General features: G+C 33.2%; 4 protein-coding genes across 4 annotated transcripts; 1 reads left to right on the top strand and 3 right to left on the bottom strand.

Annotated features, from left to right (window-relative positions):
* Window positions 1-1,660: 1,660 nt before the first annotated feature.
* On the bottom strand, window positions 1,661-3,273 carry Polr3F (RNA polymerase III subunit F). Its single transcript, XM_011506050.1, has 4 exons — window positions 3,009-3,273; window positions 2,309-2,927; window positions 2,078-2,239; window positions 1,661-1,935 (listed from the first exon to the last, which is right to left on the bottom strand). Exons 1-4 carry the CDS (start codon window positions 3,080-3,082, stop codon window positions 1,858-1,860), a joined length of 933 nt encoding a protein of 310 aa, XP_011504352.1. The 5' UTR covers window positions 3,083-3,273; the 3' UTR covers window positions 1,661-1,857.
* An 86-nt stretch (window positions 3,274-3,359) lies between these two features.
* LOC105367360 (uncharacterized) lies at window positions 3,360-3,993 on the top strand (the record flags this gene model as incomplete). The annotated part of the gene is made up of 2 exons (XM_011506051.1): window positions 3,360-3,545; window positions 3,655-3,993. Coding segments are annotated over exons 1-2 (420 nt in total), but the record flags the coding sequence as incomplete, so codon positions are not given.
* A 1,576-nt stretch (window positions 3,994-5,569) lies between these two features.
* On the bottom strand, window positions 5,570-7,397 carry Rpt2 (26S proteasome regulatory subunit Rpt2). The gene is made up of 4 exons (XM_011506049.1): window positions 7,325-7,397; window positions 6,191-7,139; window positions 5,891-6,126; window positions 5,570-5,749 (listed from the first exon to the last, which is right to left on the bottom strand). The coding sequence occupies exons 1-4, from the start codon at window positions 7,325-7,327 to the stop codon at window positions 5,615-5,617; spliced, it is 1,323 nt and encodes a 440-aa protein (XP_011504351.1). The 5' UTR covers window positions 7,328-7,397; the 3' UTR covers window positions 5,570-5,614.
* A 1,414-nt stretch (window positions 7,398-8,811) lies between these two features.
* On the bottom strand, window positions 8,812-11,480 carry LOC105367357 (dihydrolipoyllysine-residue succinyltransferase component of 2-oxoglutarate dehydrogenase complex, mitochondrial). Its single transcript, XM_011506047.1, has 9 exons — window positions 11,176-11,480; window positions 10,760-10,784; window positions 10,622-10,673; window positions 10,483-10,553; window positions 10,286-10,413; window positions 9,874-10,206; window positions 9,605-9,780; window positions 9,083-9,533; window positions 8,812-8,992 (listed from the first exon to the last, which is right to left on the bottom strand). Exons 1-9 carry the CDS (start codon window positions 11,248-11,250, stop codon window positions 8,858-8,860), a joined length of 1,446 nt encoding a protein of 481 aa, XP_011504349.1. The 5' UTR covers window positions 11,251-11,480; the 3' UTR covers window positions 8,812-8,857.
* Window positions 11,481-11,785: the final 305 nt, after the last annotated feature.

Raw genomic sequence — 11,785 nt, 5'->3', positions numbered from 1 at the left:
GTTGGTTGGTTGGTTCGTTGGTTGGTTGGTTCGTTGGTTGGTTGGTTCGTTGGTTGGTTGGTTCGTTGGTTGGTTGGTTCGTTGGTTGGTTGGTTCGTTGGTTGGTTGGTTCGTTGGTTGGTTGGTTCGTTGGTTGGTTGGTTCGTTGGTTGGTTGGTTCGTTGGTTGGTTGGTTGGTTGGTTGGTTGGTTCGTTGGTTGGTTGGTTCGTTGGTTGGTTGGTTGGTTTGTCGTTTGCTCGGTTGGTTGGTTGATCGGTTGGTCAGTCGGCCGGTAGGTCTGTAGGTTAGTTGGTTGGTTGGTTGGTTGGATGATGGGTGAGCGGGTGAGAAAGCAGGAAAAGAAAAGGGGTGTCTCGGGGATGATACGTCTTCAGTGGCTTAGACGCCAGCGGTGGTCTTGGCGAGAGCGATATCTTAGAAAAAAGTCGCGACTCGTTGACAAGGCGCCTTCTTCAGGGCGTCCATGAAGAGAGGCGCGCATCTACACCCGCCAGCGATCAGCGGCAACTCTCGTACAACTGATCGCGAAGACCGACGGTGGGGGCGAGGGTGAAGGAGGCGATGAAAAATTGGCAATGTGGAGGGGGACGGGTACGAGTAATGGAACGGGAAATGGGGTAGGGATGAGGTTGGTTGGGTGGAGGGGGTAGGGGCAGGGGGAGGGGGGGGGAGAGGTGGCAGCGGCCACGGGCAATGTGGTGGAGTAAAGCGAAGGACAGACGGGGAGGTTGATCGACGACGGCGACAGCGACAGCGACAGCGACAGCGACGGTGACGGTGGCGGCGGCGGCGGCGGCGGCGGCGACCCTCGCGAGTGGCGAATGTAACTTGGCGGCTGGAGAGCGATCGCTGACTGGTCGGTCCCTTCGGGTAGGGTAGTAGCAGCTCCGTTTCTCCCGCCACCGAGCCGGCAAAGCTGGCCACTTTTGCGCCAATTTTTGAACTTTTTGAAGGGGGCCCCTCGTCGACTGCCACACTTGAACTGTCTGTCTTCTCGCGCCAACTCTCACCGCCACGGATTTTAATGCGCAGTGACTCAATAATAATAATGCTTATCGACGTCTTCGCCTTTATCGACACGGAGCGTATAAAACAACGGACTCCAGCCTAGAGTTAAATGTGCCATTCGCGCAACGGAAACGCGATGATCTATTTAGATGAGTCGAACGTTCGCCTTTGAGGTTTACCAACATGGCCATGCAAATTACAGGCCGCCGCTGTAACGCACTATTCTTCATGCGGCTCCCTTGTCAACTCGACGTTTCAATGTCAATTCGATATCGAAATGCGCTTTAAAACTCTCGTTTTAATCGGGGCACTACGAGCGAGCATTGCCGCGCGCGTGATTGGCGGCGTTAGATTGGGAAAACTGTTGCGTCGTCGGATGCTGAGGTGAGTCAAATTTTAGCGCGCGCTTTTTGTCAAGGATATTGGTAAGGCTTGTCGAGGAGTGTATGTGCAAATTGCGCGGGAAAAAGCTAAGTTTAAAAATGAATTTGTCTCTTCGAATGTGCCATTCGCATCCGAACGCGTGAAATTGGCCGGAAATTGGAGCGGCAAGAGGGGGGGGGTGTGAAAAACGTTAATGCTATTGTAAATAAAGTGATTTGGATTTTTCAAACGATGTATTTGAAATTTAGATGATAATATTAGTGTATTTGAATGTTTCGCGATCGATCGCTACATAGGAAATTTGCATAGAGAAAAGCTTCTTCAAAACTGTTTATTTCTCATTGAAATCGTCAATATTATGTAATAATCAACGTTATGATTCCTTCATTTATTGATATTTAAGAATTGTGATAGCCGATCGTGGAGATACATAATTTGGATGTAATCGACGAATGACAATTTTATTATAAGTCCAGCCATTCGGTAATATATTGACACTTTATTGGCGTCACGTCACCGAAATCGCAACAATTTTTTCTCACCTGCAATATGCAATTTAACGATTTACAACGGAATATTGCAAACGATAGAAGATCTTAAATAATACAGTTGCTAATATGATAATATTATAATGAAGCTCGATACTAAAGCTCTTTGCATATTATAGAATCTACGCAGACTTACGGGGCATATACCGCAAGGACTTTTAACGAGTCCCGATGAATCTAATAGAGGTCTTATAGCTCTATAAAAATTACTTCCGTCGCTTGAAATCATCTTTTCTACTTTTCCATCATATATCAATGTATTTAAAATCATTTCCAAGTCCTCTATCGATAGTTTCACCTTAAAAATCATTATAAAATGAGAAAACTTTTACGTAACGCTTAAACAAAAACTAGTGTAAGCACTTGCTTTACTTATCCCCAAATCGGAAATAAATTTCCACACTTCTTTGGACGAAGCGAACGTAGCGTTCTTTTCCGCTATAGGCCCGTTAAGATAATCCTTCGTGCTGTCTCTCTTTTGCTCCAAAAATCTATAACATTGTTGATTTAAAACATCGACAAATTCTGCTTCAAAGTCTTGATCTTGATACCATGCTCCACCAGTCACAGATCTATCTGGCTCTAAATTATATAACATATAGACTTTTTTCTTACTAGCTGCAACAGATTTTACAGCTTTAATGAACTTCTTTGTTTCAAGACTCTTTAAAATCTTATTCAACTGAGTTGGCATTAAATTTGATTTGAATCTTATATCTCTAATCCAAATCCCTTTGTTCCCAGCGTCTTCTATAATGGTATATACAATTTTCTCTTCGTTATCCGCACCCTTTGCCGTTCTAGCTTTTGATGGATCTTTCAATTTGTACAATAAAGTCTCGCCTTGTTTGAAAAGATCGAAGAAACCTTGCGCTAAAAGTTTATTTATGGCTTGCGCTTTCTGAATTGGCTGCAGATCCGGCATTTCAATTGAAATGTCTTTGTCCGATATACCTTTTGGTTTCAATTGGGCAAGATTAATTATTCTATATGGAAATAAATATAATAAAATTATAGTTAAACTGTGATCTTTACACTTGTTATAGATAAAATGTCCACTTACTTACTTTTGTGTTATTGGATCATGTTGTTCTGATTCCCTGGAACTTTGTTTATCCGCATGTTCTAAATTCAGGTCCATCGCTTGCAAAAAAAAAAAAAAAAAATACAAAACGAATACTAACACATGGCTGACACGTCTACATTCTAAATTCGTTTTTATAATAATTCAAAAATACATTGCACCTTTTTCAATAGCTATTGAATTTTTGTCGCTACATCTATCATTACTGGTTAAGTTTAACCTTTGATCTCATCTGTCGCACCATAACCTCTTTTTCCCTTTTTAAATGCATAGACCATAAAAGGAAGGGAAGAAAAAAAAAAAACAGAAAATATAGAGAAATCAGCTGTCACTAATGAGAGATGACGAGTGTAGTTTTATGCGACTTGAACTGATGTTCTGACATCGTTGCAATGCTGTTAACATAAATAACTGTTACAAATTATACAAATCAATAACGATGAATTTATCTAATAATAATGAGGAGACATTTGAATTAGCTTCGAAAACATGGAATCGAGTAATCAATTCCGCAACTAAAGTAATCAAATTTAATTATTCGATGCAAATTATTATTACAATTGGCAATGCATGGTTAGCAATGTGAATGGTTGAAGTTCAAATTTTATTCTTCTTTCTTCTAATTTCAGACAGGCTATCGAGAGGGTATCAAAGATGGTTCGCTGTCGGTTTTCCAAGAAGGTTTTGATAGAGGCTATAAAGTGGCTTTCAAAACATCATTTCTCATCGGAGTTTATAAAGCGCTTGCAAACTGTATAGCAACAAATTTGGAACATCCTATGGAAATTGAAAATATTTTGCATGCGACTAAAAAAGGTGTTTGCTATTTGTGTGAAACGAAAACTAAGGAAGATAAAGATATGCATGAAAAATCAATATCCGAAATAGAATGTTATCAAACTGAACACTCCGATAGAATTTTAAAAGTCTTACAAAATCATTATAATCCACTTTTAAAAGAATTGAATATTAATCCTGATTTTTTAAACTTTTATACCTAATTAAATGCAGTATTGTCCACTTGATATTTTAACAAAGTTTTTTAATGTAAATTTTTTAAATGTTTATAAAAAGTTAAATGTAAGATTTGATAAATGAAAAACAGATAAAATCAACAGATAAAATAGTTTATTCTATATTAAGATTTATAATGCAAGACCAACATAAGCATAATGAAAACAAACCCACGTACATATTTTATTTGCACAATTAACAATAATTATTTTTTTACATCTAATTAAAATTTTTATACTTACTTTACTTATTTTATTATTCATCCTTGTAACTCATTCCTTTTAATATGTTATGGTATAATAATTATTCTTATCTCTTGTTCTGAACATATTTTTTTTTACATGCACGTGTGCAAAAATAATGTGTAGATTTTGTTTTGTCAGCTATCTCTTGATATTTTTTACTATCAAAACATTGCAAAACTTCATTATGATACAAAATTAATGCAATCTATGAATTTCAATATTATAACTAATTAACTATGCAGACGTAGTATGACTTACAAATCACTGTTACTATGTATACTATTGTAGTTTAAATACTATGGAATATAGTTGAGAAATTATAAAACAGAGTTGAATCAGGCAAAATTAAGTATTTAGTAAATAACGATTATAATTTTAATTTCAAAATTTTACCTTATAAACTTAAGTCTAAGCTGTATATTAAGCATTTCTAAAAGGAAATTAACAGATTGATTGATTAATGTATTTTATAATACTGAATAATATTTTTTCAAAACTTCTAGGGAAATGTTTATTAATGTAATAAATTATATGTATAATACAGTAAATTTTGGATATACATACAAATAGAAATTATGATATTGTAATAAGCGAATCATTATTTTTAAACAAATTTTATTCGAATGTAACCACACCAATATAAAAGCTACTTTCTAATAAAATATAACAATCAATTATTTTAAGAACTAATAGTTCATTGTGCAACCCCAAAAAATAAAAAAATATTAAGAATACTTTGATTAGAATATAATGGATATAAAGATGAAATAAAAACAATTTTCAAGTATTGTTGATTAATTATTTATAATTGAAAAATAGCGTATGAAATCAATACATGGCAATATTCTATCAATTGGATTTTTAATATTTTTTATTTTGAAGATTTAAAAATATTTGATAAATCTATAAAATAATAATTGTATCTAGCCTGCATAATTAAACATCTTACCTATATTTCGTTTAAATTTTTCTTTATTCTCTAATTTGATAGAATAAATCAATATTACTATTAAAATTATGCAATCGTTAAAAATCATTTACTCTATAGATTCGCTTTAAAAAACTAAATAAATAAATTAATACAATATTATAAATTATATTCTAATGTTTGATATTCTTGAGGTTTAAAAAAAATTGAAATTGAAGCAATGAAATAATTGTCTTTAGTCCATTTCCTTTTACAAAAAATCATTATGGTTCTTAAAATAAATTAGTATTATTAAACATAAATTTTAAAAAAACAACGTTTAATCAATTTTTATTTCAAGTATATTTTTGATAAACATTGAAAAATGAAACCTAGTGAATAAAAAATACAAAATTATATTTTTTATAAATATAAACCTTCTGGAGAACCTTCTTTTTTCCTATATAACACGCTTTCCTTTGACTTCTTAAAGTCTTCGCTAGTGACTTTCATACGACGTTCTCTTAATGCCATTAAACCAGCTTCTGTACATACTGCCTAAAATTCAATTTTTGTCTATTAATATTTAATAGAGATAAATGATTTTGGTGATAATTTAAAATACTATTTTTTCCAGTACATATTTTAATAACAAAACTTGATCTATTAAATATACACTGATGGACATAAAATACTGACCTTAATATCTGCACCTGACAGGTCATCCTTAGCCATTATTAATTCAGTAAGATTAACATCAGGTGCTAAAGTCATTCTACTAGTGTGTATACTAAAGATTCTCTTTTTGGTTTTCTCATCTGGTAATGGAAATTCTATTTTTCTATCAATACGACCAGGTCTAATTAAAGCAGGATCTAATGTTTCAATTCTATTAGTTGCCATAACCACTTTAACATCTCCCCTACTATCAAATCCTGAAAAAATTGAAAAGATTAAGTAATAAGAAGCATTATATTCAATTTTTAATTTAATATATACCATCTAGTTGATTTAAAAGTTCGAGCATAGTTCTTTGAATCTCCCTTTCTCCACCACTATTACTATCATATCGCTTTGTACCAACAGCATCGATTTCATCAATAAATACAATCGAAGGAGCATGCTCCTCTGCTACGCGAAACAATTCTCTAACAAGTTTTGGACCATCTCCCAAATACTTTTGAATAAGTTCTGATCCTACAACTCTAAGAAAAGTTGCCGAAGTCTGATTAGCAACTGCCTTGGCCAATAACGTCTTTCCAGTTCCAGGTGGACCGTACAAAATAACTCCTTTCGGTGGTTTTATACCCATTTCTTCATAATATTCTGGATGAGTCATTGGAAGTTCAACAGATTCTTTAATTTCTTGGATTTGAACCTCCAGACCACCAATATCAGCATAAGTTTCTTGGGGCGCCTTTTCTAATTTCATTACAGTTACCATTGGATCTGTATCGTCACCTAAAACTCCAACTACAGCATGAACCTTATGATTTAATAAGACTGAACATCCCGGCTCTAGCTGATCCTTATCAACAAAAGAAAGAATGGAAACATAATGTTCTGAACCAACCGAAGTAGAAACAATAGCATGATTATCGTCAATAATTTCTTCCAAAGTGCCAACAGACATAGGAGTTCCTCTCAGATCATCTACTTTAGATCTTTCTTCTTCGTTCTTTTCTTCTTGAGGTTTCAAACGCTCTTGATTCCTAATGAACTCCTCCTCCATTAATAGATAATCTTTAATACGGTCAAGCTTTAAAAGCTTCAATCTACATCTTGTATGAGGAGTGACTTGAGGCAACTTTAAAGCTGCATCTGGCCCTTTTGTCCTCCGCTTTTTCTTTCCAACTCTTGTTGGAACTGGGGGTTCATATTTCTTCTTTTTGTCTTTATCATCTTTCTTGTCTCCACCAGTTCCACATGGACCTGATTGATTTTGACCCTGTGTAAGAAATAGAAAAACATAAAAATAAATGTTGATCATAAACTTAGGTTAATTTTTGTTTAAACAACGAAATTAATGCTTTTACATCAAAATGAAATATTTGTAATGATTAACAAATTAACATCATTGTAAAATTGATAAAATATTGAAATATACCGTTTATAATAAAATGTTAAACTTACCATTTTTTATAAGCTACAATAATCTTAGAAATCACAAAGTCATTCGACAACCCATAACCGCCATCTTAATTTTAATTTCGATATATTTCGATACACATGATTTTTAAATATATATTTCAAAATACTTTTCTCTAATCTATTTTACAGAAACTAAAAAAATTTGAAAATGTATTCGTTCTCATCAAAATTATTATAAACAAAGCGAATTATAAATATTCATTTACAACTATAGATTAAAAAAATGTTTATTCTCACCTGAAATTTATAAATAAATTTTTAATATTTTAATTAATTTAATTTATATATTAAATATATATATAAAATATCGATACTATTAATATTAACACGATTCAATATAAATTTATCAATAGAAAATAAAATATTGCATTTTTTTTAAATAGTTGAACTATTTAAAATTATTGAAAAAGAAAAAAAATACTTTTTGCAATTATTTGTATATAATAAATAAAATCATTATATTAATAATTATTATCTTTATTATCTTGCTCTTAAGTACAACTATTTATAATATCATGTTATAAAATGGTACTTGTAATCGGTCTTCACTCCTTTTTGACACCTCAATTTTATTATTAATGCTCGTCGATATTTAAATAAATATAGTTAATATAAATTTGTATCAGTACTCTTATATATTCTAAATGACATTTAAATTTTAATGTAATTTATTTCAATAGTCTTATGTATGCCATTTAATATAACATATCTATTTGCCCGATAAGACTAATTAATTAAATTATAATTTTTATTGTGAACTTTAAACTAACAAATTGAATATAGCTTCTGCATATCCTCTTTATCAACGGGTTAAATAATACAAACTTTAATTGTCGATACATATAATTATTTACAATTTTTTATCTCGAAGAATTTCTTTGTAATTTAAAATTAGAAAATTTTTCCTTTTCCGCTGTAAGAAATTGTTTCGAATTCTGATGTTTCAATAAATATATTTTAAAAAATAAAATACAAGGAGGAACTGTATTTAAGAAATAATGTTCTTATATTAATGATTACAAATTTCATGGATATTTAAAAATGAATAATACATTTCCTCAAATACTAAAATTATAATTTACTTTCAGGTCATATGTTAAATATTAATATATTATTTCCATTAAAATACTTTATTGATATTATCAAACTATACTTGCAATGTAACTTGTAGTAGATTAAAAAAATAAAATGAAGTATATTGTAATATGCATTTTAATATTTAAGAAAATGTATTATTAGATAAATAAAAATATATTTTTAATAAAGAAATACTGCTAGTTGAATAAACTCTTAAATTTCTTCATAATTTAACAAATTGCTCATTTTTACTTTCGATGAATCATAATTGTATGACTTGATATTAAGGTTCTAGGGATAAAACTTTTAAACTGGCTTAAAAAATAAATTAATATGATATGACACTGTACATAATTCGTAATTCTTAGTACGTAATTCTTAGGAAAAAAAAAAAGGGGTGCTTAAAGCCATTGAAAGAGATGTCTATTCTAGAAGCTTTTAAAGACCAGCTAAAATAATTCTAGGATCTTCAACCGCTTCTTTAATTTTTCTCAAGAACATCACAGCCTCACGTCCATCAATCAATCGATGATCATATGTTAATGCAATGTACATCATGGGTCTAATGACAACCTGAAAATCAATCATTAAGAAAGTATTAAAAATTTTATAAACATCTCAGCCTATTTATAAATATTAAATATAATATTCTCCATGTAATACCTGGCCTTTAACTGCAACTGGCCTATCAAAAACACCATGCATACCAAGAATTGCACTTTGAGGTGGATTAATTATGGGAGTTCCCATAAGAGATCCAAAAACACCACCATTACTTATTGTAAAAGTTCCACCATCCATATCCTCGATCGATATTTTGCCTTTTCTAGCTTTGTCACCAACAGCAGCAAGAGCTATTTCTATTTCTGCAAAGTTTTTGTTTTCTACGCTTCGTAGCACTGGTACAACTAAACCTTTTGGTGTAGCAACAGCTACGCTAATATCGACATAATCTCTATAAACTATATCAGTACCATCGATAACGGCATTGACCACGGGTTGTTCTTTTAAAGCATATGCCGAAGCTGCGATAAATGGACTCATAAAACCTAACTTAAGTCCATATTTTTTGTTGAAGGCCTCTTGCTTTGACTTACGAAAATCTATAAGTGCGCTAAAGAAATTAAATAATATATGATTTAGTTATAAAATACGATATTAACTAATAAGGCATTATCGACTAACCTCATATCTAATTCATTGAATGTCGTTAACATTGCATTAGTATTTTGAGCGTCCTTCAAACGTTCAGCAATACGAAGTCTCATTCTGTTCATCTTAACTCTTTGCTCAGTTCTAGTTCCAATAATCTCTCGTGAATAATCTTGCGGAGGTAATTGCACTTTTGCACCTTCCAGAGACTAAAGATAATTCAATTACATTAAATTAAAACAAAATTGAGAGCTAGGCATATTTCAATGTTCATGTTTCAATATGTTGGATTGACTTTTTACCTGAGCATGTTTTATAGCTGCTACTGGCATAGATGCTTTTGGAGCTTGAGGTGGTGGTGGTGCTGATGCCGGGGACGACGGTGGTGGTTGCGGTGGTGATGTAGGAGCTGGTTGTGGCGGTGGCGGTGGTGCAGCAGCTTTTGTCGGTGAAGGGGGGGGAGGAGGTGACGGTGCTGTAGTTTTAGGAGCTTCGGCTTTGGGTGTTGGCGATACATTGCCGGTAGCCCCAACTTCGATGGTACATAATTTTATTCCGGGAGTAACGGTATTACCATCTTTCACTAATAAGCTCTTAACGACTCCAGCTACGGGAGATGGTACCGGAATCGATGTCTAACGAAGGACAATAATTTGAATATAATTAATAAGTTAAGAATATTATTATAATTTATTAAAAAATAACTCAATGTACCTTATCAGTTTCGATTTCGCATAAAACATCATCTTCCTTTACTTGATCACCAATTTTTTTATCCCACCTTACGTCTCCTTCGCTTATACTGTCAGCAAACGGGGGCACTACGACATCTTTTATCTCCCCTAGAGCATTAAAAAACGAGCCATTAAGTTTTGTGAAAAGTCATAAAATATTATTTTAATAATACTTACATAACGACGATGTTGCTTGTATATATCTTGATTGAATACTCCAACGGTTAAGCACGCGAGGGTTATTGTGACTAATGGGAAATAAAAATTATACACGCGTTGTAACCAGCGATCGTCTATGCAAATATATAAAACTCACCGCTGTACAATTCCATCATAAACTCTATGTGCTCGAAGATTCGACGAAGATCCTGCAATATAAATTTGCTATAATAAAATGCATTGGAATAATAGTGCGCAATATTATTTTAACAAAAAAACTTTGGTTCCTTCTTACCTCCTTGGTACAACGTCCTAACTACCTAAAAAATATAAAATATAAAATTTCTTTGGTATTTCGAAACACACTGGCATAATAAAAATAGAAAACTTATTGATAGTATGTACGTTATATACAAATAGATAAATTTGAATGGCCTTAACAGAGTTTTCGTCTAGGTCACGAGTGTCGAAAGGGCAGGAGCCAAAAACAATTTTTTTTTTTTGCACACATAATATTCTCCGTCGATTATATAACATTCACCGAAGGTTCGAAATTTGGAAACTAAGTGCTGAAATGTATATTAGCCAAAGATCCATGCACGTAGTACGAAGGCGTTGAAAACGTAAATATAACACCGGGGGACAGTGATACGAGTCCTTAAATTTCGTCTTCGAATTCAAAATCGAATGCTATTGTGAAGCGATTCTTACCTTGGACTGTAACATGGTTAGGCGTCTTAGGACGTGCGGATTGATCCGCGAAGAATTATAAAGTATTCCGGACATCCTAAGGCAGATATTCGGACTCCGTAACGCCCGTTCTCGTGACGGAGGGAGACAGCACAGCACTCAGGACCGTAGACGTATTGCAGTGTATCATAAGCTACTATTGCAGATGGATGTAGAGCACCGAGGTGGGGACATCAGGGACATTTATGCTCCATCTCTATCTCCCTTAAGTAGCTACTATTCTTATCGACGCCTATCCTTCTCTCATTTCGGCTGCTCCCGCTCGAATTCTTCACGTTCGTTTGACTCGCGCAGTTTGTGAAACGTAAGGTCTGTTAGATTAAAAAGTCCGTGAACTTCTCTCTCGCTTTAACTTGTTGCCCGAGTGCGCAGGTAAAGCGAACTGGCCTTCGAGAGGAACACACTCAAAAGCGATAGTATCAATTAGAAAACATTTTAAAGATAATTATGAAATTCAATTGTTACAAAATCTTCAACGATTATTCAGTTCATTGCCTCGTAACATCTGAATAATATACCCGAGTCAATTGTCCGCTCTCATTCGCGTCAAAAAAAAAAAAAAAAAAAAAAA

The sequence above is a fragment of the Ceratosolen solmsi genome, unplaced genomic scaffold, assembly GCF_000503995.2.
Source record: "Ceratosolen solmsi marchali unplaced genomic scaffold, CerSol_1.0 scaffold7, whole genome shotgun sequence".
NCBI classification, from domain to species: domain Eukaryota; kingdom Metazoa; phylum Arthropoda; class Insecta; order Hymenoptera; family Agaonidae; genus Ceratosolen; species Ceratosolen solmsi.
The sequence above is the reverse complement of the archived record's forward strand: the minus strand, read 5'-3'. Positions and strand labels throughout refer to the sequence as shown.